The sequence below is a fragment of the Cryptomeria japonica genome, chromosome 3, assembly GCF_030272615.1.
Source record: "Cryptomeria japonica chromosome 3, Sugi_1.0, whole genome shotgun sequence".
Taxonomy (NCBI): Eukaryota; Viridiplantae; Streptophyta; class Pinopsida; order Cupressales; family Cupressaceae; genus Cryptomeria; species Cryptomeria japonica.
The window spans coordinates 741414932-741441189 of NC_081407.1; the positions used below are offsets into that span (position 1 = coordinate 741414932).

The 26258-nt window shown below is 38.4% G+C and overlaps 1 protein-coding gene across 3 annotated transcripts in view; it reads left to right on the top strand.

Annotated features, from left to right (window-relative positions):
• LOC131044050 (protein TIC 40, chloroplastic) overlaps nucleotides 1–26258 on the top strand; it is a 137245-nt gene that overhangs the window by 22214 nt on the left and 88773 nt on the right. For all 3 annotated transcript variants that reach the window (XM_057977313.2, XM_057977315.2, XM_057977314.2), the window contains exon 5: nucleotides 6078–6357. In XM_057977313.2, the coding sequence (XP_057833296.2) occupies nucleotides 6078–6357 (280 nt within the window). The remainder of the gene's footprint in view (nucleotides 1–6077; nucleotides 6358–26258) is intronic.

The window sequence follows — 26258 nt, forward strand, 5'->3', positions numbered from 1 at the left end:
TAAAGGGAGCCAGTTATCAACTAAGTTGGTAGAAACAAGATATCAAGCTTGCCAAAGAAGTCAACAAAGTTTTTAAGACCAATAGAGGGACTTTGTTGAAGAGTTCCAAGGAGAATAGCAATCAATGAACTTGAGTTGTAGGAGAGTCGAAAAGCATCAGTCAAGATTGATCTTTGTGAACAAGATGGATAAGCCAAGAGGCTTTTTTGAGAGGCAGATATCCCCACTTATAGACCTTATAGTTGTGATTTTCCTTTGTAGCACATTTGGCAAAGACAATTCACAATCGAGTTCCATTCTTGGGGGATATGAAAAAAAGGATAAAACTTAAAACATAGTAGTAAGATGAAGAATTTGCTTAGCTAAAGTCACTAGCTACTAGGTCTAATGCCCCCTTTTTGGGATTACCCTAGAATTTGCCCTAGAATCGCAAATCCCATTCAAATAAGAGATGCAAGATAGTTAGGGTTATAACTTTACCCTTAAAAATGCCTTTTTAACGGAATAAACCCTGATTTAAGTCCTGCAACCATATTAAACAATATAAAATATATTAATTTTAAATCTCAATAATTTCCATTAGAGTTAGTTATTACACATTTAAGTACAAACACATATAACTATCATAATTTATTAAAGAGGTCTAGTGACGATAGAGTTTTGAATGGAGCATGATAGGATCGGCCCGAAGCAATCCTCACACTAAGCCCAAGAGCGGACACTCACCCCCTTGGCTCCAAGTGGTAGGCACATTGGACCTTCAGCATGGAGTGGTCTACCTAGTGGAATGCTTGTATCTGCACCCCCTATCCATGTTTCCTTATTCGTCCTCTTATGACTATGAGCATGAGGATTTCAATAAGACGTTTCCTAACAACCCATCATTATGGAGCACCACTTGGGAGATCATACAAGGCATCTTGAGCGGTTCCATCCAGCCTAGGAGCACGAAATGACATCCATCATTTGGCCTCCCCGCCCCACTTGGGGTTTCTCTATCGGTATGGCTTCCTAGCTACTTGCATTTCTCATATGCACTATCTCCCCTCCATAATGGGACGACAGATTGGATGAAAGTTTTGAAGGAATCTTCATCATCATCATTATATATATATATATATTATATTAAAAATTTAAAAATAATATGCTACTTACATCAATTTCTATATGGATGACAAATAGCAAATCGGTAAGATGTAATGTCCCCATTTTAGCCTGACATCAGATGATGTGTCGTTAGCCCGTTTTGCTTTGGTCCCGAGGGCTAACTTTACAAGGATTAGAAAGGGATTGGGCCTAGGCAATTTCAGTTTCAGGCCTAACAGAGTTGTTCTGATAGGGCTTCCAGATACTTACTATTTATAGTAAGTCAGCTATGGTTCAGTGGCTGGTAAATTTTGATGCATTTTTGGATGTCAATATTTTGATACATTTAATTCATCGCCTGGTTTGCCAATTTTATGAACCATTTATTTAATTGGGCGATTAAATTAAAAGTTCCTAAGTTAAATTCAAATATTTAACTTAAATGATTATTTAATGCTGGGTCTAATGTTTAAAGGGAAAAATTAAAAGTTCCCTTTCATTGTGGAGGCATAAGGGGGACAATAATATTTATTTAAAACACTCTTTTATCCCACATTCTTGGTGCATTGGGATTTGAGCCCAAAAAGAGTTATAAAAGAAAGCTTTTAATGTTGAAGAGAACATCTTGGAATTGGTTTTATTGGGAATTGTATTTCTGGAATAGCTCTGGAAAATCCTTGGCTCTTGAGGATGAAATCCCTCTTGGGTGACATTTCTTACACCTGTGAAAGACCAGGTCTGAGAAATTTCTAAAACAAATGGGCATGGTATGAGTTGATGGGCAAGGATATTTCAAATTGATGGTGAAGCTCTGCTGGGAGGAAATTGCAGCACTTTACCAGGTATGCATTCAGTTTTCCAGCCATTATAGAATGTTGTTGTAGTTTGAATTAATGCCTAGAAAGGAGGGTTTGATTTGGAAACTTGAAAGGGCGTAGCTATTACAGTTCAACCTTGCAGCCAAAGGGCAGGAGCGCAGCCTTAAGATTGGTGACTGCGCTGAAGATGAAAAAATCAGTTAGCACGACTTGCCACTCACCAATATACATTGGAAATCGCTGCTTATGACAGGCTGGTGGGAATCATGGGAACTGAGACAGGAGCTAGCCGCTGTAGTCACAGAGATACCATAGTGCAGTATTCACAGGGAACACAACAGCCAAAACGTGGTTATCAGCAAAAGTCGAGTTGGAGAATTATTGATTGTTACAGTTGACAGAGGGGTCGCTGAAAGTATCGCAGGGTTTTTGGTAATTGGCAACTAATTTCTTAGCACTGGGAACTATAGAAGACGGTTAGTGTTTGGCCAAGAGCGAGTCGTAGAATTTCGCGATTACCTTACCGCTGAAGTTGAAAGTTCCTGACTACATGTAATTGAAATGGGAGTCGAGCACCACACCTACAGCAGTAATGCTGTATTTTTTATTCAGTAGTGTACAGGGAGTTTTTTGTGGTAGCTGCTATTCCCAAAAAGTTGAGCTACCCAGTCCACAAACCATCCACGTGATCATATGATTGTAACTATTGCGTTTGCTGTTAGATGCTTTGATTTTTGGCAGGGTTATGAAGACAAGACAGCGTCAAATAAATGCACAGCAGGCTTTATATTTCTTAAACTTGGGATGCGTGGAATGTGGGTAAGGTCGCGGAATACAAACAGCAACACAGTGTCTGCCAGTGACTGAGATTCGGCCTTCAACATCATTATTATGTCAGGTTCTTTTGAGTTGTTTTGTGTTTTGTATTATTGCCTTCATTAGCTGGAGCTACATTGCTTGGAAATTCTGTGATGAATGCCATGAGTGAATTGTAATAATCTGGAGTTGCTATGAACCAGTGAATCATGTGTTAGGAAATATACTAAAAATGTTATTAATCATGTTGCTGTTAGTTAACCCACAGTTGATAATTTTGAAGCATGTATTTATGTGAATAATGTTCATTATCATAATGTGCACCAACTGTTTGACAAAATGCTAATGAGCTTGGGATGTCCTTGAGGATGCATAATGTGTTTTTTAATGTTATCTTCAAACAATCCAAATGCACCAGGTACAACTGAACTATAGCGATACACAAAAAATCAGTCATACTGTTTTCTCTCAAGTTAGGGCAGCCTATTATATAAGATCATGGTCTATGCATTATGCATCAAACCCAAACACTCATATAATGCACAGGCACTGTATGCTGATTGTTATTTATTTATTCAGATTTCTACTTGATCCCTTTTCTCTTTGACTTCTGATCGATCTGGTGTATGTATCTGTTTTTTTCTCTTCTTATTCACATCTACTTACATAATTCTTCACCCCTTCCAATTCTATTTCCAATCTCTATTTATATCTATACTTCTAAGATACATACCCTTTCAGATTGAATAGACACATCCTTCTCTTTGTTTATTGCTGTTCTTAGTCACAATAATAATTGCATCTTAATATAATTTCTAATGCAAATCGCACCTTTTTTAAGGATTCTTTCTTTAACACAATATTCTTATTTTCCTTTATGAATCACACCATTTGGAGAGTATTCAAAGTCAAATGATATAATCTTCCTAATCGCACCTTTTGGAAATGCACATTGGTCAGCATATAGACCATGTCCTTTCACTTACTAATTCGATGCTTCTTTTAATTAGTGTTCTTCAAGTATAACTACTTCTAACACACTGCTGTATATTTTATATTTCTTTCATGAATTGATCATAATATTAACTTGTCTGCCACCTTCTATATTTGTTCATATTAAGTCACTGTTCTGATCATAGCCGGCCTTGATTATGACTTCTTATAATTAATTAATATATTAATGTTTAATGTTAGTCACTGCTCTTTGCTAATGGCTCACTGCATATCTATGGATCACTGTTTTTCTGTCCTTAGCATTTAATAATATTCTTTGTCTCTTGAGTCACTCCACATTTCTTAATTTATAGAATTTACTATCTTCAAGTTCTGATCGGTCATCTTATGTTCATCATATCGCTGCCTCTAGTTCAACGAGAATAGTTGCTTTTCCTTGGAGAATCATTAGTAAAGCCGATTGGTGCATCCTCCTAGTTCGTCTACGTTATTGTTTGCCTGAGATCGATTCAAAAAATTGTGAAGTCTTTTTGAAAGACAATTTTCTTTATTAGGGTTTTTTATGGTCTAGGCAGGGGCATGACACTAGGACTCATGAGTCCTCTCTCCATTCAAAAGAGAAATCACGATTAATGAATATGATTTATAAATAATCACTTTCAAAGCAACTCAAGCTTTTTCAAGAGCGAAAAGAATGGCATGGGCTTCCATCTGATTGTTGGTGTTGATCCCCAAAACAGTAGAGAAGGAAAAACGAACAAACCCATCTTTGTCACAACCAACCTCTCCATTCTCGATGGCACTTGGATTGCCATGGGATGAACCACCAATATTTATTATAAAGAAACTTGAAGTGGTGAGACAATTTACTAGACCTATCCACCTTTTTTGAAGCTTGTGAGGTTTTGACAAGAGCAACAAGAGGAAGCACCGATAGAATAGGAAAAGAAGAGAGAAGCTGGGGATGGAGATCTCAAGCATAATTCTAGAAGAGAGCTCTTTAACCGTTCTTAACAATCTAGAAGAGACTATCCTTGACCAATAAAGCCCCATTCTTAATAATTTTCCAAACCGTCAAGCCTCTTCCTACCAGAGCCATTTCAATATCTCAAAATGAGCAACTTCATCTAGGTATTTGAAATTTAGAATTCTAGTTCAAGGCTGATCTAGATGCTTACAACATCTCCAACAAAGATTAGTAGCAAATGCTCGGGTTTTGAAAGTGGGCTTTCTAAGGCCTAGGTCATCATTCTATATTGGCCCGCACACTTGATCCCAACTAAGTAGATTCCTTTTTTGAGAATCCAAATTGTCCGCCCATAAAAATTGCTTGGAGAGAGCATCAAAATCATTAAGGATGCTTTTGTGGGTAGATGAAATAAGGAATCTATAGATGGGTGGATGTTGTAAAATAGACTTTAGCAAAATCAATTGCTTGGGAAAAGACACCCATTGGTCCAATGACTAATCGTCATTCTAAATTTGTTGATAACCTTCTATTGATTTTTTTCTGAGATTAACAATGGATAAGGGAATGCCAAGATAGTCAAATGTAAGCTGCCCATTAATTATGTAGTATATACCCTTTTTTTTTTTTTGAAAAAATACTTCAACTAAAAACAAGATGCAGTGGAATAACCTTTCCACTATTTGATCACCTAGATCTTGGAATGGGCAAGGTGAGACCATATGGTTTTTAGGAAGTTACAATTAACTTGAATGCAGTGACTGAAAAGAAAGCCACGACCACTTGTTCAGTGGGGTGCTATTACAACCATCCACTTATTCAGTGGGCAAATAAAGGGCACTATCACTTATTCAGTGGGAAAGCTTAATACAAATAATCACTTATTCAGTGGGGTGAGTAACAACCAAACTATCCACTTATTCGGTGGGAAATCAACGAAAACAACTCTTGAACTTATTTAGTGGTGAGTGATTACAATATTTATAATTTAACTTAATAATCCCAGTATTCACCAAAATGGCCTTTTTGAAGAATAAGTAATATTACAATGTGCAAAAAAGCCCCCAAAGATAGTCATCTAACTTAAAATGCACTTCAACAACTTTTAAATGAATTATTACATTATGTTGTCATTTTAATAATTTGACTTTAGACAACTTAAGTGAATAATTAAATTAATTTACTCAAGTTGTAGAAAGCACTGAAATGATATAGAAATCAAATTTGATCATACCAACATGATATTGGAGACTTGTAATGATGATCGAAGACATTTGGGGAACTTACTAAAAATAGTATGCTTCTCCAAGAAGTTTGGAACTTACTCAAAATTGTATGCCAAAAACTTTTTTGTTTCAGAAAATCATGAATATTAGGTGTTTTTTAACTTGATTTTTCATTCCTAAATATTGAATGTAATGTATATGTTCCCTCAGAGATATGCAATGCAGCAACTTTTTAAAAACATTACGGGACAGGCAACTCCAGGTGGAAGCCAGTTTGGTGGTATGGCTATGCCTGCAGGATCTGGATTTCCCATTCCACCGTTTCCAGTTCCTCCTGAAACTCGTTTTGCGTCAGCACAGACAGTTGATGTGTCTGCAAGTGAAGTAACTACCCAACCAACACAGGTCAATGGAGCAGCTGAAGAAAAATCAGGAGCAGTTGAAGACAAAATAGGAGCAGCTGAAATAAAAGTAGAGCCCAAGAAGCCTGGTGAGTTCTGTTTCACTGGATAACTTAATTGTTTCTATTTCATGCCAAGCTTCATGTAAAATCAACTTTAAATATATATGAGGTCCGTGTTATATTTAGAATGCTTAGATGACATAACTATATGATTACAAAATTAAATTGTTTAAACTTTAAAACATATGAAAGAGTGGCTGTGTGGACAACTACTAATGTTTCTTATATAGCATCATATCTATTCTTTTTTCTTGCTCATTAATTATTTTTCTCATTTCCATAGATTATTGAAATGTTCAATATTTTGAAGAATGAGTTGTTTTGAATAGGGATGGTTGTTCCAATTATTATCCTCTCTCAAAGAGTATCATATGTGTGGTTTCGAGACATGGTAATCATTATTGATGTCTATCCATGCCCATCATAGTTGAGGCTTTGTACATCATGTTGTGATAATGAAGAAAACTTTATTTCTCCATCTGTCTAGTTCATTTGTTGTGTATTTTATTGTATGTAAGTTCATTATCTATGTTTTCATTGGCATTTGTAATGAATCCACCTTTTCTTTGTGTGAGCCACCATTTACAATCTAAGCCACAAGTGATTCTTTGTATGTTTTATTCTTGTATATAAAGACAATTAGGGAAAAACAAAACGAAAACTAAAATGAATCAGATGAAAGCCTGTGCGAAAGAAGCTAACAAGAGTTGGGGGTAAGATCAAGCAAGATATTCTACATGGCCTAGGATGTAGACACAATATTCAATATGATGATAATAAACTAGCTACTAGCTCTTATATATATCCTACTTATGCTTTGGATGTTGCCTGACCAACTTAGATAACTAAATTTAACACCTAGTATGATGTAATTATCTAAATAAGAATAAAATAGTGATCATATAAGCTGACTAGAGTTAAATAGCCACAAGCCAACAACTAATAGCCCTCTTCAAAGACGCAATGTCCTCAATGTTGATTAATTGTGGATGCCTTTGCATAAAATCTTCACCTTCCCATGTGGCAGCTTTGATTGAAGAATACTTCTATTTAATGAAGTATTGTATGCTTGTCCTAGTTCTAAGCTTCTTCATTTGTCCCAAAAATTAAGTCAGCCTCCAAGATGGGTCTTCCCTCAAAATCTAGCTCAAGTAGCACTATGTCAAAATTTTGTGATGATCCTTTGCCTTTTATTCTATTACGTGCCTTTGCCTTGTTCTCCATAAGACTGGAGGACACCTCTTGTTGGTGTTGAATGTCTTCTTCTATTGCTCTAACCTTTGGGTGCATCCTCAAGAAGATCTTCTATTTGAATGGCATGATCGTGATCTAGCTCAAGTAGTACTACTATTTGAATGGCATGATCGTGATCTAATTTGGGAGGCACATTCCTAACAACTACTAAGTACACCTTAATAATTGCCCGTGGATTTTCTGGTGTAGTTAACCTTTGACTTTTCTTCTTCTTCCCAAGTCTTGTTGTCAAGATCCACATGTTGGGAATCTCTAGAAGCCTGGCTAGAAATTATTTTTCTTAATCATCAGCTTGAGATCTCCTATCTTCACATCCATTCCATTGAAGATTTCATCCTTAATAATGCTGATCTCCACCCTTGCATATTCAAGGTTATGGTATCCCTATCCTCCATTGAATGATCCTCTTTGTAAGGAATCCTCCTAGGAGTGATAGGATTCCTTACCCTACCTTGTTGAAGCCCCCACCATGGTGCGACAAAATAATTTTGTAAATCTAAAATTTTAATTGTAACCTAATAGGGTCTATATCTCACTTCCTAGAAAAAAATTCTTGCCTTGGAAGAGAATTTGATGGAAACCCTAATTCTGCAATAACTCCTTGAATTTTACTCCAAAATGGCCTCAAATATGGATTGTACTAGTTTGAACATGTCCTCGGAAAACCCTTTAAATATCAAGAAAAAGTTCATTAAAACGAGAGAGATATGTGCTTCCCAAAATGACCTCCAACAATGAAAAAAAATTTGCTTTATTTCTCGCCTTCACGGTGCCAAGATCATGCTTTGATACCACTTGTAATGAAAGAACTTGCAGAATAGAATAATAATAAATATAATAGGAAACACGCTGCAAATACTTAATAATAATAGGCCACTTCAATTTGGCTTCCTCCCAAACCTTTTTGAGGGGGCCACCTCCAATGTTTTTCAATAAGAACACAATACTCAATATGATAATATTTTACTAACCACTACCTCCTATATGCCCTACTTATGCCTTGGATGTTACCATTCTTAGGATGTCTAGAGTTGAGGATAGTGGGTGAGGACAAGAAATAGATTAAAAGATATACTAAGAGCTCTACTACAAAATAGATAAGGTTGTCCAAGAGGGGACTATTGATTATATAAGGGTGATAAATGATGACAATGGGAATGTTGTTGAAGAGATCCATACTTAAGGTTGAAGGAACTTTGGGAATGAAGGCACTGAACTTGATTGTGGGAAATTTATCAAGGGAGTTTAAATTTTAGTTGATGGTGAAGGTTTTTGGGTGTGCAAATTGTGTTTCTATATCAACAATTTTAAGTACAAACTTGCATGGACACCAACCATTTGATATAACTATAAGAAACAAGATTTGCCACCCACAAGCTGGAAATCCTTTTTTTCTCTCTAATGGGGGGGATAGATAGAAACTACTTGAGTTCATGTGGAATAGTAATCAGTTATTTGATTGTTATTGCAATAGTGTTGTACCCATACACAATTTAAATTATTTTGTATTAACTTGTTTTTGAGCCAAATATCTTATTTCTCATTTGCAAGTCAAGCCTGAGTCCTCGTTCTTAATGGTTGTGAATGTTGTCATTGCCATGTCTAGCTAACACCTTTGTAGGGTGGAATGTCCCTAACAAGAAATTTTAAACACTTCCAACTTTTTGAATTTTAGGTGACAAGTATTTCATCGAATAGTTGGTGGAACATTAAAACCATTCAACGTTTTTGAGTCTTATAATGTGGAATAGCTAAACTATCTTTTATTATCAAAGACATTTTGGTAAACAGTTGTCAGTGTTAACAATTATACGAATAATTGACTAACACAACCTTTGCTGGTATACAATAATTGAAACTTATTTTCTCACCTCAAAATGAAGCTTTATTTGACGGTAGATGATGCTGGTATGATTATAAATACTCCTTAGGATGTAGGTACAATTATAGTAATTATTTGTGCCCTAAAATTCTTAACAGCACTAGTGTGTATAGATTTGTACTTTCCGACATTCTGTAACACCTACTACAGCAGTAATAAGTTAATAACTCCTTATAATTTCCACACTGCAGCCCACAAACAAGTTGCTGATGTAGAGGACTTAACAATTTCCAAATAAGGAATCACTTTCTTCCAAAAATCCCATGATCTTACAAAATTTTCTTATTTTTTTTAACATTGTACGCCCACCAGCTATGACTGATCCAAAACCTCAAGAAATAGCCAGAAATATTTGTATGCAATGACCTCCTCAAATTCCAATCTCTTATATCAAATTGAAATCTTCAATTACTGTTTACCTGAATATCAAATCTAAATAGTCACAAACCAAACTTTAAACACACGCACTGAATCTTGAACAGATCCACGAAAAATTGGCTAGGTGGGTTTTCGTCCACAGGACTGAATTTGCTATATTGTTTTCGTCCTAGGGAAAAAGATGAAAGGTTGCTCACCTCTCCACACTGGGGTTTGTAAAATGAAAAAGTCACAAAACTTTCTCAAAAAACAACAATGATTCAGCTAAAAGAAATCCACGGAAGAGTTGCATCAAAACAGAAAACTTCTGAGGCATGCAACTTTATATCAACAACAAATCCTCAATTGCACAGAAAAACTACAAACATAATACAATGAACAATATACCACAATCTCCACCATTAATGGAGCAAGCAATATGAAGATTAATGACAATTTTTAAGTGGAATTCTAACATGGAGAGTGGGACTAAACTGAATTTCAACAGGGCTTGCAGGGCTTACCTTGGGCAGGCTGGAGCTGGTGTGATCATGAGATCTAGCTCATGTCTTTCCCGCTGAGGTGACTTTTTTTTTAAGGTCCTAGATCCAACAATAAGATCCTTTTAAAGGGTCTAAATTGGCAACTTTCCTTGCATGCAAAGATTTGGATGTGAAAGGAGACTCTCACCAGGTCATTCAAGGTATGTCAGGAAAGCCAGGTTTAAACAGGCACTTTAAGTATTATCTTGGGCTCACAAGTTCGCTAGAAAATTAAAAAGCATCACTTTTTCACTTTGTTTCAGAGAGGCAAACCATGTGGTGGAGTATTTGGCTAATGCTATTATCAACCATCTTCTGTTTTCTTCTAGGATTAGTATTTGACATAATGATTGGTCTATCAGGCATTTGTTGCAAGTGGACTATTTCCTGCATGACATCGGTGTTAAGCCTCAATTTAGATCTCCACCGTGCAGCCTTTAATAGATCAAGGTGGATTCATATTTATGAAATGCAGAATATATGATGAGCCTCAAATGTCATTGAATAGGTCACTTGATGGATGCTAATGATGGAGGCCAACTTTTGTGAGCTGGTTCGTAGCAAGTTCATGATTAGAATTGGGTCTTTCACATGCCACTTCACTGCATTTGTTTTGTCTCTAAAGCTGAATGGTAGTTGTTTTCCTTAGAAAGCAATGGATCTAAAGTGAAAAATAAATTGAATGAATGATTCAATAATTGGATAATTACATTGAACGATATACACACGTATATATAGAGGTTACAAGATGATGTTCTATAATTAGAACATAACGTTAAAGTAAAAGACTAAAGAGCTAAATGCTAAATTAAGCGCGAAAGCTAAATTAAGCTTAAAAGCTAACTACATAAAAAAAGTAAATGACCATTAACCAAGGAACTAAAAATAGGTAACTAACATAGAATTAAATATTCTAATAACCTCCCTTAATGGTCATGCTATCTATCACACCAAGCTGCCCTCTAAATTTGAGAAACTTTGCCGGGCTCAAGGACTTGGTGAGGATATCTGTAGTATCACTGATCCATCTTCAACATGCTGGTAGATGAAATGACAATGAAGCTCCACATGCTTTGTCCGCTCATGGAAGACTGGATTTTTGGCTAATTGTAGAACCCCTTGATTATCACAAAACAAGGGAGTAGGTTCTGGTTGAGACATTTGCATGTCTGCAAGCATCCTACGTAGCCAAATTGTCTCACATGCTGCCTTAACAGTTCCCCGATACTTTGCTTCGGTCGAGGAAAGAGCTATTGCCTGTTGCTTCTTGCTGGTCCATGTGACTGCACTTGACCCAAGCTGAAAACATACCCAGAAGTTGACTTTCTGTCATCAACACAACCTGCCCAATTTGAGTTTGTGAAACCAACCATCTTAGGATCTTTGTTTCTGTTGTACAGAATGCCAAAATCAGGAGTGCCCTTCACATATCTAAGCACACACTTCGCTGCAACCCAATGTTCAACTTTTGGGGCTGACATGAAGCGAGAAATATAGCTCACAACATAATTGATGTCAGGTCTAGTAGCGGTGAGATAGATGAGGCTGCCCACTAGTTGCTTGAATGAAGACTCATTCACTACAGGGGAATCTGATTTGGCTGATAATTTGAGCCCTATCTCCATAGGTGTAGATGCAAGTTTACAATCTTGCATTCGAAACTTATCCAGTAGGCTCTTGGCATACTTTGATTGAAAAATGAATATGTGGCTATCAGTCTGCCAAACCTCTACACTGAGACAATAATGGAGAAGTCCCTAATCTGTCATATCAAAATGCTGACACAAATTCTGTTTGACCTGCATGATCAGATGTGCTGCATTGCCAGTAATGATGAGATCATCAACATAGACATACTAGAAATAGAATATCATCACTAGTATGTTTGACATACAAATTGGGATCTGAAGGACTCCTGTGAAAGCCTTGATCAATCAAGTACTTATCAATTTTGATGTACCATGCACGAGGAGCCTGTTTGAGGCCATAGAGTGCTTTGACTAGTCTACATATTGTTGTGACGTATCACACATCGCCCCATTGTAAATGGGGACCCCTACTTTTTGCTTTCTGGGGTTTGTTTTTCTAGGTCTTTTAAGGTTTTGTCTATTAGCCTTTGCATGCTGAGTGTTGCTAGAGGGATCACTAAGATAGCAGGCTCTGTTTTAGCTAAAGGGTGAGTCAGTGGATGCTCCGGGTTAGGGTTGCCTTTGAAAGTCTTCCTTAGGACAAAGTTTTGCTCTTGTTGCTAATTGTGTCTTGTTTAAGTTTCAGGAGGTCAATGAAGCTTGGTGAGTGAATATCATTTTTGAAGAACTGAGTTAGGTCAAGTTGGTGAGTGATGAAGTCTGGAATGTCATCTTGATCTTGAAATTTGACTAAGTCTGGAAAATTGAAGAATCCTCCAAAAACTAGATTTTGCATTATAACTCTTGGAGGTCCGAAACCATCTCAAACATCCTGACAGTATATATGGAATATAACTTAAAGTATAAGAATCTTATACTTAAATGTTATATTCCATATATGAATCCTGACGGAGAGACCAAAATGTCAAATTTCGCTCCTGACCCTTTCAAAGGGTCCAAAGCGAATTTCAATTTCGCTACTGACCCTTCCAAAGGGTCCAGAGCGAATTCCTCTATAGGACATTCTACTTTGACCCAAACTTGGAACTAACTCATTCCCAGGCATTATTGAGGGCAAAACACTTGTTTGGATGAAGAAATGTGGGAAATGAAGTCAAGATTTGAGCCTAAATGTGAATTTCGCTCCTGACCCTTCCAAAGGGTCCAGAGCGAAATTCTTGTCAGACCCTATTTTTCACAAAATCTTGAGCAAGATGTCAACTTGAAGAGAAAATTCACATGATCATGATGGAAGGAAGCCTAACAAAGTATGTCCAAGGCATGAGAAGGAGAAAAGAAGTGTGAAATCAACCCAAAACTAGAATTTCGCTCTTGACCCTTCCAAAGGGTCCAGAGCGAAATTCTCCCTAGACACTATTTTCTCCCTTGTTTGGGTCAACATCCTTGTTCCTTGGACATGGTGGGGGTAGATTGATATGTTCTTGCCTCAGGAAGTGATTTTGACCTAAGACATGGATTTCACTCCTGACCCTTCCAAAGGGTCCAAAGCGAAATCCACTTTTCCTCCACCTTGCTCTTTGATATGACCAAGTTTGTTGACTTCTAAGGTGTGATGGGAAGGATTTGATGCATATTTGTCTTTGAGAGGAGGTTTGAGGTGAGGAAGTGGTGGAAATCAACCTAGAAGGAGAATTTCGCTCTTGACCCTTCCAAAGGGTCCAGAGCGAAATCCTCAGTTTGACCCCCTATCTTGCCTAAAATGATGAAAATGACCTTGTCTTGAGCTAATTTGATGGTAGATTCACTTAAGTGAGAAGAAAGGAGCTTGAATTTGATCAAGTTTGAAGGAGAATTGGATGAAGGAAGTGGGAAACCAACCAAGAACATGGATTTCGCTCCTAACCCTTCCAAAGGGTTCAGAGAAAAAATCCCCATAGACCTCAATTTCTTCCTTGTTCAGACCAAGTTCTTAGTTTCTAAGGCATGTTGGGAAGTGGATTGGCATGTTTTTGCCTTAGGGAGTGACGAAAAGTGAAGGAGTGAAGGATTTTAGCCTAAAACAGAAGGGTCCAGAGCGAAATTCTTGAAAACTCCTATTTTCATCTTGGATGAGGTCAAGACATTGATTCTTATGGCATGGATGCAAGTGGAGTGGTGTATTTTTGCCTTGCAAGGAAGATTGGAGTTGAAAAGATGAAGAGTCAAGCCTAGAGGGTGGATTTCGCTCGTGACCCTTCCAAAGGGTCTAGAGCGAAATTCCCCAAAACTTCCCTTTTCTCTCAATTTTGTGACAAGCCAAGTGTGGGTTAGGGTGAATTAGGACTGGAGATGTCCTTAAGCATGGCTTTGAGTTGCTAGTGATCACCAAATGTGAAGGATTTTGGCCTAGAAGGAGAATTTCACTCCTGACCCTTCCAAAGGGTCTAGAGCGAAATTCTTAAGAACACCTATTTCCCCTTCAAAACAAGCCAAGTTCTTGGTTTTTATGGCCTGGATAGGAATAGATTGATATGTCCTTGCCCTTTTGAGGTGAATTGAAGTGGAAAAATGATGAAATAAGCTCAAGAAGATGAATTTTGCCCCTAACCCTTCCAAAGGGTCCAGAGCGAAATTCCTAAAATCCCTCTTTTCCTTCCATTTTTGTGTCTAACCAAGTGTGGATCAGGGTGAAATGAGCTTGGAAAGACCCCTAGGTGTGCCTTTGAATGGATTGTGGCCACTAATGATCAAGATTTTGAGCTAGAACAAGGATTTCGCTCTTGACCCTTCCAAAGTGTCCAAGGCGAAATCCTAAATAGGTCCTGTCCCTGGCCATGGTTCTTAGCGAAATTCTCCTTTCATGCCATTTTGAGGTCAAACAAAGTGTTGTCTTCATAGGGGAAGGATCGAGAGATGAGATTCCAGGTATAGAAAGTGAGAAGGATAGATCTAGGTGAAGGAAATCAAGCAAATCTTGAATTTCGCTCCTGACCCTTCCAAAGGTTCCAGAGCGAAATTCCCAAAATCACCTAATTTGCCCATGATTCCCAGGACTTGGTGGAGAGAAGGCTAGCATGTGCTTGTCTTAGGAGGCATTTTGGAATGAAGAAATGAGAAGAATTTGAGCCAAGAATGCAAATTTCGCTCCTGACCCTTCCAAAGGGTCCAGAGCGAAATTCCCTATAGGTCCTGTCCTTGGCCTAGGTCCAGAGTGAAATCCTCTTTTTGGTCTTTTTGGGGGTCAAATCAATGATGTCTTCAGGAGAAAGCAATTCAAAGGTCAAGAGAAGTTCAAGGCAAGGAGATGATGAAATTTGAGCTAAAATGCAAATTTCGCTCCCGACCCTTCCAAAGGGTCCAGAGAAATTTTTTTATAGGGCCTGTCCCTGGGAAGGATCTTGAGCAAACTTCATTTTGATGTCTTCTTGTTGATGATTTAAGGTAGAAAATGCTATGTTAGAATGAATTTATTATGTGTCCTTAATCATCTTTTGGTTTGTTTTGCAGATGAAAGAAGACCAGGCCAGGGCAAGGACGACCTATTCCAGTCCCATCATTATCAAGGACACTTCAAAGGCATGGAGGAGGACTCAAGGTGCTTCTAAAGCATTGGAAAACTTCAAATGTTCAAGGAATTGCAAGCTAACCTCAAGACCTCATTCTACCACATAAAGGAACCACATGATGACAGAGAAGAATGATCTTATCAACACTTCAAGGCGAGGTATGCTATCAGAGAAAGAACACTTGATAGTAAGGAAGCCTCATCAAGCATATGGGAGTCAAGGAGGTACGCTGTTTATCAAAGCACATCAAGGACGAAGGAGGATCAACCAAGTCACAAGCGTTAGACAAGGTGGCATCCCAGTCATCATTCCTCCGATCGGATTGGTCTACCTCAGCATGTCCAGATTCAATGTACCTAATTTATTAGGGATGGCACAAACTTCGGTGTACCTACCCCTGCTTCCTATTGGTCCTCACTCCTGGAATGTAATTTTCTCATTGGCTAAGGAAGTTTGTTATAACAAACCCTAATTAGGGTTTCTATCTTGTAATCCTAGCCATTGATTCTAAGTCAATCAGAGCCATCAATCTGTAAAGGGCTCTCTATATAAAGCCCTGGCTCCTCATTTGTAAAGGTTAATAGTTAATAGTCAGAGATTAGGAAATAGTTAGAGAGAATAGTCAGTAATTCGTAGCATTTTAGAGTAGAGTAGAAAGATAAGGCAAAGATTGTTGCCAAGAGATTGTTGCAAAAAACTTGTAAACTTCATTGAAGAAATGGTGAATTCTATGTGTCGATTCAACAATTTGCATGGTCTCTATACTTCTCAAATTTGATTTCATGTTATTAGGTGAATGGAAGAAATTTGTATGATCAACGGTGAAATTCGTATATCCATACTACTAGCGGTTTGTTGATTGCAGACTTGCCTTGTGTAGTCAACTGGAATCATTCAGCTTAAGCTTAACTTCAATTATCGCTTCTTCATTGATATGCATCAACCTGACGGTATCTATGCTTGTAGCGGTGATCTGAACATCATAAAGCCATCCTTAGAAGATCGCACTAACCTTGTGGAGATGATCCTAGCATGTCAAAGCAAGATTTTGTTAGAGTTTCATCAAAGGTCATCCATTGCTCTTACATTCTTAGTGTTAGAAATAGATCCCGTTTCAACCCTTATCCTTTTTTCCTTTTTCAAAATCAAGGGCCAGTGAAATTCCACGTTCGAGTAATATCCAAAGCAAATCAGACACTCAAGTCATCGAGTGTAAGTCCCCTTGTGATTCCAGCAAAATCATATCATACCGCGAAAAGCTTATCCACACGTAGAGAACCTACAATCAAAACCTTGGAGCTACTCCGATTGATCCTTTTGCAAGATCTTCAACATTCGGAGAAGCTTTATTCAAGAGAGGATAAGGTACCTTTAGGTATTTTATTTTGTGTTCGCATGTGCATGAAAAACACATCAACACATACCTGGTGTTTCTTACCGGCAACTTTGAAACCTAGAGGCTGCGTCATGTAGACTTCTTCCTGCAAATCACCATTGAGAAAGGCACTCTTGATGTCCATTTGATGGACTTTCCATCCAAATTAAGCTGAGAGAGCGAGGACAAGCCTAATGGTACTCATCTTGGTTGTGGGAGCAAATGTCTCCCTCATAGTCGATGCCCTCCTTCCGTGAAAACCCTTTTGCCACCAACCGAGCCTTGTACTTATCAAGGCTTCCATCAGCTTTATACTTGACTTTAAACACCCATTTGCAGCCAATGGGCTTCTTCCCTAGAGGAAGATCAGACAATACCCAAGTTTTGTTTTTCAGAATACTATGTTGCTCAGCTGCCATAGCCTTTTCCAATTCAGGTACACCTTTAGCCTCTATATATGTTTGAGGCTCATAAATACTGTGAATGTTGGCCATAAGAGCAAAATTAACTGTGTGTTGCTTGCTCTTACCTCTTAATTGATCTACCCTCAATGAGCTCATCATCATGAAGATCACCAATGGTCTTGGCCCACCACTTAGGCCGAAGAGTAGAAGTACCAACATCTGCTGTAGGATGAAGATTACCTGGAATATCTAGAGCAAGCTCCTCTGGATGTGGATCTAGAAGATCTCGAGGAAAGTCTGGGGGTGCAATGTCATGCCTGGGAGACTCCACAACTTTAGAGTCAACTGAATCCCTCCCATCAGGTGAAGATAAGGGAAGACGAACACCCATACTTGCAGCCTTTGGAGGGTGATCCTTAGTGCTCAAATCAGCAGAGGAAGGCGGAAAAGGCCCTCTTTCTTCATCAAATACTACATCTCGACTGAATATGAGGTGATTAGTGTCTATATCAATCAACTGATATGCCTTGTGGTTGTCACTGTAGCTGGTGAACATCAATTTCTGACTCTTTGGATCCAGTTTGGTACACTTGGCATCCGGAATCCAAACATAAGCTGTAGAGCCAAAAACTTTCAAATGACTGATTTTGGGCTTCCTACCAAACCAAGCTTCCTTTGGAGTCATCTTCTTAACGACCTTTGTGGGAGACCGATTCAAAAGGTAGACTGCAATGAAGATTGCTTCCACCCAAAAGTGTGTTTGAAACATTTCTATGCTCCAACATAGACCGAGCCATCTGAGTGATTGTACGGTTCCTACGCTCAACAACACTGTTCTGCTGTGGGGTGTAAGGTGAGGTAAGCTGATGCTTAATGCCATGTGATGCACAAAAGTTGGTGAACTTTGTAGAACAAAATTCCCCTCCATTGTCGGACCAAAGAGTGTCTATCTGATAGCTAGACTCTTTTTCCACTAAGGCCTTAAACGTCTGCAACATGGTGAACACCTCTGATTTCTGCTTAAGAAAATAAACTCACATGCGTCTGCTGAAATCATCAACAAATAATAGAAAATAACTGCCTCTAGTGACTAATGGAGTGTTCATGGGACCATAGATGTCCGCATGAAAGATTTGCAAGACCTTGGATGCTCTCCAAGCGTCTCCATCTAAAAACGGAGTACTATGCTGCTTTCCAGCTTGACACACTCCGCAAACTCCATGATTTTGAGTTTGAATCTCAGGTAATCCTATGACTAGATCCTCTCGAACCAACTGAGAGAGATAGTGGACATTGAGATGTCCATATCGTTGATGCCAAAGAGTGCTGATGGAAGTACTCCTAGCTTCCATGGCGAGCTCCTGAGAACCAGTAGAATCAACAAGTCTATAAAGACCATGATCCTCAATACCAACTGCAACTGTAGTGCGAGTCTCCCTGTCAACAATGCTGCACTTGTGCAACCCGAAGACGACATCCAGCTGTGGTGAATGCTGCATAATCTGATTGATTGACAGTAGATTGAGCTTCATACCTGGTACAAAGTATACGTTGAGGAATATTAAATCCCTTGCACCAGATGAAATCTGAACGTTGCCCTTGCCGACAACAATATACTCTGCGCCTCCACCAAAGATCACTGAATCAGTGAAAGGCATGTACTCTGTAAACCAATCCTGAGGATGTGTGAAATGCCGAGAGGCTCCAGAGTCAATGTACCAGGTTGATGATTGAACATCATTAGAGGAGGTTTGGGCCATGAACGCATAGAAGGCAGATTCCTTCTGATCAGGATGCGTGGTAGAATTGGCTTTCTGCTTGGACCCTCCCTGTTTGGATTGTTGGGATGCTATCAATTTCTGGCAATCTTTCACCAAATGGCCATATATATGATAGTAGGAACACTGTAAGCTCTTCTTTTTGGAAGACTGCTGAGGTTGACTTGGACCTTTCTGTTGGAAGGATGGAGCTTTACCCTTGTACTTATGTGAAGCTGAGGCTGTGAAAGCCTATTCAGTGGATGAACTAGCGCTGCTTCCAAACTCCTGCTTCCATCGATCCTGCTATAGCAGCTTGTTGTAGAGATCGGGAAACTTCAAATCAACACTAGTAGAGGAGATATTGAGCGTATCAATGAAATGATCCTAGGATCTGGGAAGGCTTTTTAGCATGATCACTACCATATCGTCTTCCACCATGGTTCAGCCTATAGCTTCCAACTGATCACAAATGTCCTTGATCTTCGTAAGATGTGCTTGGATAGATGACTTCTCATCCATCATGATAGAAAACAACATTTTCTTCAGAAAGAAAGCTCGGCTCTTGTCAGACGTTTCATGAAGATCCTTCAAAAGATCCCAGATCTCTTTTGCTGTTTTACCTGTAGGCACCTGTGGGAGTTGATCATCTGTGACAGAGAGTTTGATAAGCATGACAACCTCTCGATTCTTCACATCATGTTTGTCTTGATCATCACCTGCTGTTGTAGGATGAGATTCCTTGCCCAAAACAAGTTGATCAAGGCAACGATACTCAAAGATGGTAAGCATACGCTGTTTCCAGGTGTTTGTAGTTGCGGCCGTTGAACTTCTGACTGTGTTCCAACATGATGTTGGTTAATGATGCCATCACAAAAATCGAGGTTGATCGAGGTCAACTAAGTGAAAGCAAGAGACAGAAGAATCTGATTTAAAAAAAATTCAGGATAGAAGCAGTTGTTGAAAAAATTGAAACCCTATAGGAGAATTCTGGCACAAATACCAAGGCATGAATTTCGAGGTTTGGAAGAAACCCAAAAATTATAATTTTTTGCAAACTTAAAACAGCATAAACGGTGCCTAGAAGACAGAAAAATTCCCGACGCCCACAAAATTAGCAGAAATTGCGAATTGTTTTTAAATTCCAAGGCAAATTTGCTGGCACAAAATTTGAGGCACAAAAAACGAGGCACCCAAAAAAATATGAGACCAACCCAGAAAAGCTCTCCAAAAACCCACCAAGAATCTGAAAACAAAATGCAGATCCGACAACTCAAAAATTGAGGCACGGAAAACGATGCACCCAAAAAAAATTGATGACGACCCAGTTGAGGTCTCGAAAAACCCACCAAGAATCTGCAACCAGAATAAAATTTCGACTTGAACTGAAGGGTCAAAACCCTAGTAAAAAATTGCAGAAACCCTAGGAAAATTTTCAACCTGCAAAAAAAAAAAAAAAATCCACCCAAGAAGTGAAAAAGAACCTTCTCTTAAAAAATAAAAAGCAGTTTAAAAAGAATCTCTTCAATAAGAACTTCGAAAAATTTTAATAACAAAAACTTTCGGAATTTTTAATTTCCATGCTTGATACCATGAAAAATAAATTGAATAAATGATTCAATAATCGGATAATTACATTGAACGATATATGCACGTATATATAGAGGTTGCAAGACGATGTTCTATAATTAGAACATAACGTTAAAGTAAAAGACTAAAGAGCTAAACACTAAATTAAGCTTAAAAGCTAATTACATAAAAAAAGTAAATGACCATTAACCAAGGAACTAAAAATAGGTGACTAACATAGAATTAAATATTCTAATATAAAGTACCTTCCCATTTTGTGTTGCTTTACTCTCGGGGATCCCCCTCATGGTAGGACAGTTTTTGAATATCATTTGAGAAGCACTTGAAATTTTTTCTATATTTTAAACAGTTGCACTTTGCATTTTGTAATATTTGTTTTGGGTGAAGATTGTTTATCTGCTACTAGTGTCCTCAGGACTAGGGTATCCATCTTGGATGGTTTCAAGAGAAAGCTTTTTCAATGAGTTATAGACCACACAACCTTCCATTGGCTAATGGAGAAGGTGGGGCCTGGTGAAGACTTGGAGGTTGTGGGACCCAGCTATGATCCAACCACTCCTCTAGATTTATCTGGTCTTGTGGGAGAGAAAGCAGAGTTGTGTTGGTCGCATAGAAATGAGACTTGGACTCGGTGCGGACTCTGCAAGGCTGACCCGAATCGGGACTCGGCAAAAAATCTGACAAGACTCGGCAGGGCTCGGCAAAAAACTAGTTTCTAGTGAGTGTTGTCTAGAGTGAGTTCTTGGAGAGTCTCGATTCCATGAGACTCGGCTAGGGTCACTTGGCTTGGGACTTGCCAGGACTTGGAGAGTCCTGGAACTATGGAACTTGGTTGTCCCTTGCTTTTGAGAAGAGGCCAGTAGACATCGTCATGTTTTGTTTGGAAATTGCCAAATGTACATATATTTGCAAGTAATTGCATAGGAAGGGAGGCTGCAGGTTTCCAGCACCTTCTCTTTTCCTTTTTTTCATTATGGCTGTTTTTCAAGTGCTCAACATCAATCTGTCAAGGACTATGATATCTTCTTTGAACCAAACTCTGTGTCAGGTGGCTGTTTATGATTTTAGGTTGGCATTAGCCTTTTGCGGTATATTTTGTTGTTCAGTTCAGTGGTTGCCACTGTCCACCTTTTAGTGTTTGTCAACTAATGTTCTTGGAATATTTTGACCTGTTTTGGTTTCCTACCAACTTTGTAATTTGTTTTCTTTAATGGATTGGACCACCATAAAACCTACATCTAATTGAGCAAAAAAATAATATATCACAACCTACTTGGGCATGAAGGTAAAGTTATTTATCCTCTAGACCAAACAAAGTCACATGTTTGAATTAGGAAGGCTTAAGAGTAGTGTGCCTCCTTGAACAATATAAAAGTTGAATGGAAAAACAATCCCCTTGTGAACTTCTATAAGAGGGTTTCGTATACCAAATTGATGCTTCATTTGGTGTTGACCTTAAATACAACCTTTACCTTAGCCCTTGTAATGATAATCATGAAAGAACACAAATTCTATTATAATGGAAGATGTATTGTTTCAGTGTAAAGGGCTACCCTTCATTTAAGATAAGGCACACGATTATATCCAGATTCCAAATTATATCCAATATCATAATGGGAGATCCTACAGAAGATAGATACCCTCAACATGAGATTATGCAGAATCATGTGGAGCCTAGAGGATGGCAAGTCACTTAATTGTCTTGTGAGATCCACAACCAAATACTTCAAGATGATCGACTCCAACAAAAAGATTACTTAGGATATTAATTTCAATGGGAAGCATCATACAAGATGGATAGATTCAACATGAGATTTTGGAGAATTATAATGGACTAAATACTCTCCAAAGTCAAGTCTAATGATGTACTCCAAGAGAACAGCTTGGTCTTAATGGAGTTGGAGAAGCTATCATCAAAGTTTTCTACATTATTTTTTTCATTAATTTTGAACATCCATGGTCAATCTCTACATGACGGTTGACCTTCTATAGGACTACCCCTCGGTATATCAACTTTAATAACAGATCTCCATTACATGATGGATAGCTGAAACTTGAGATTTTGTAAAATCATAATACACTAACTAGTTTTCAATGCAGAGGTTAACACTATCCTGCAAAGAGGAGTTGACAAGTCTACAATCAATGGATTGTATGTTGCATCACTTCTTGTAACATCAAAAGACAAACCCTTCAAGATGGGAAGCATCTAATAGAAATCCCACTAAGGACTTCCAATTCAAATTAGTAGGTCCCGTTAAAGGTGGACAACTTGGGTATGAAGTTTTGAAGAATCATATGCTCAAGCGTAGACTCCAACACTATCACAAAGAGAATAGTAAAGCTAAGAAGATTTGCTTAACCTGTGATTAAAAATGTTAAGGTTGCTCCATTCTTTTATAACATCCAAAGAAAATCCCTTCTATCCAAGTTCAAAAAGGGGTGACCCATACAAATTGGACAGCTTGGGCATGGCATCTTGTAGAATCATCTTGTGTACAAATTGTTGGTCCTCCTATTATTCAAATAAAATGTGCAATCCTTTGTTGAGTGCTCCATCACTTCACAAATCTTGCAAAACTGATTAATTAGCCACACTTGTATGTGTTGTAATGTAGTGGCATTACATGGAAACTGGATTGACTTGGCAAACTAAGGTCCAAAATTATAAATAAAATTCAATTACTCAGGATTAAGTTGAGAAAAAAACAAGGTAAAAAATCAGCAAACTAAAGAATGCCAAAATATTCATTAAAAAAAAAAACAGCTTTATTTACGAAATAGTGCTATATATTACCATATGAATCATGTTCAGACTATTCACAAGAAAAGATGGGCAAGATGGAATTGCTAACATTTTTTGCTATATGTGTAGAGATAGGTTGAACTGTAAAATTACTGCTTTACAGGGTCTTTCTCCCACTTAGCTTTAGCTTAAAATTTATACTCTCTATTTTTCACTAGAGATGTTAACTCTAAGGCTTAGATAAGCAAGCATAAAATTCAAATTTAAATAGTATATAGACAAAGCAGTTAGATTTCACTACATTTTTGCAAAGTCAGAAATAAGCCTATATCCACGAGGCTATGGAGTAAAGCTAAAGCTGTTATATCCAGTATAACTAAGAACTTTTTTTTAATCTTTTTGCTTCTTAAACCTAGAGCAAGGGTTTAGGTGTAGCAGCCCTCAACAGGGTTGAGTATCAACACACCTTGTAGACTCCTAACAGTACCCCTCACACATTAATTAAGGACTATTTGGCTTTTAACAAAGCTCCAAATATTTCAAGTAAATGATGCTGTCAAAGGCACAAAAACTGTAATTACAATTTAGTAATCTAGTAGAATAATATTCTTCATTATTGTTTAATGGTCAAATATGTAAAATAATGTAAATATTGTCTTTTTAGATTCTTTCTAATATCGAGCATTTCTTATTTAGAAACATCGATCTTTTGTACATTATTTAATGATTAGTTGATCATTTCGTAAATAACAATCAAATTTCTACCAATTACTTGCGTAATATGGTATCAGAGCTCAGAAATAAATTATTGAGATTTTTTGTTATTCAAAGTTTTCTTGTCGCTCTTCCGACCAGTAGTAAGGATCCTAGTTTGGGCTCACCCGGTCGAACTTCGGGTAGCTCCTCGGATGCCTACCTAATGGAGGACCTAACGTCACTTTCTTCCAGATGGATGGAGAAAGGCAGGGAAGACGGGGGCATAAGCATCTACTTCTTGATTGATCGAATCAACGCACCAGGCGATAGAATTCTCTCATTCCGCCGGTTCGAGACCTCTTCCCCTTGGGTCGGTTCCCCATCCATCAACCTCTTGTTGTCTCATCTCGTCCATGCAAGGCTAGAAAACACACCAGGCAGTTCTTATTCCAAAACGCAATCAACAGAGCGCAGCAACCGGGTCCGCTTACCTTTGGGCAAGGACAAGGAGTCAACCCGCCTAAGAAACAGAGAGGGGGGCAACCATAGAACTAGTTCACTCACTATGGAAAGAAGCGGCGTATCCGTATTAATAGACGACATATCTATCCATCCAACAATCGAGAGTAGGGCCATGGTGTAAGCTACTCTCTTTGGTGCTGGGGTGGTTGGGAGGATAGAGCAGGGTTGTGTTCATCTTCCGACGACATTTTTCAGTTAGATGACTTGTAATCTTCGTCATTTTTGAAGGGTTTTTTGGCGTCGAAAATTTCCGCCATTTTCTGCATCTCTTTGTGTTGTGATGCGACGTGATTTTGCGTCTTTTTTTTCTGCAGCCCGCGTTAGATTTCTGGGCATTTTTTATTTGCATTTCTCCAAATCGTGTCTTCTTTTGGCCCTCATTATTTTCTATGCGGCCTCTCTGCTCTGTGCGATGATTCTTCTGCCTTTTTTTCGTGATTTTCTTGGGCACGACCTATCTTTTCGTGGTTCTGGGCGACGACTCCTTTCAGACTTTCTTCCACAATTTTTATTTTGTGATTCACATTTTCGGTGACCCACACGATCTGGGTGCTTTGTGACTGTTCGATGCCCTAGGGTTTTCCAACCCTCTCAAACCCGCGATTCTATATAGCTTCCTGCACAATTTTTTTGCGACCTAGGGTTTATTCCCTTTGTTTCAAGTCGGAATTTTTTTTCAATTACAGATTCCTCTAGGTTTTTTGAGATCTCAACTTCGTTGCTCTCCGATTTTTTTGGGTGCATCGTTTTTTGTGCCTCGATTTTTGAGACGTCAGATCTGCATTCTGATTTTAGATTCCTTGTGGGTTTTTTGAGAGCCCTTCTGGGTCTTTGTCGGATTTTTCTTGGTCAACCGAATATTTTTTTTGAAATCCATGTCAGCCGTACTTCGAATTTTTCGAAGTCTGTATCTGATTTTGCCTTTATTTCAGACTCGCGCCTTTCAGATTTTCTCGTTTTTCGTGCATTGGGAAACATGCATAATGGCGTCGTTGACCAATTTGATGTTGGAAGGCAGTTAGTGATTCAATGACAAAAAATATAACACTTGGAAGCAGCAGATGCTGATAGTCTTCGAATACTGCCGCTTAGATGATCTTGTTTTGGGAAAAGAATCTCGTCCTTTCGCAGCCGGAGCATATTAGGACAAGTTTGATGACCGCAATCGAGAATTTGTCATGCTTCTTAAGCTCTCTGTCACAGATGACCAGTTACCTCAAATTCCTTCTAGCAAATCAGCCTTAGAAATTTGGAAGCATCTGAAGTAGTTGCATGAGACATCCGACAAAAGCCGAGCGTTCTTCTTGAAGAACCAGTTGTTCTCCATCATGATGGATGAACGCATGTCCTTATAGGAGCATCTCACGAAGATTAAGGACATTCGAGATCAGCTCGAAGCTATTGGTTGAAAAATGGAGGAAGAGGATATGGTAGTCATAACCTTGAAGAGTCTACCAAAATCCTATGAGCACTTCATAGTGACTCAACATTACGTCTACGAATGTTGATCTGAAATTTCCAGAGTTGTGCGCCAAACTTGTGCAGCAGGGTTGCTGGAAACAACAGTTTGGTAGCGGTGCCACTTCATCCTCCTCAGAACAAGCATTTGCAACCAAATCCTTTCACAAGGATAAAGGCAAATCTTAGTCATCACAGTCATCTTAGCAGA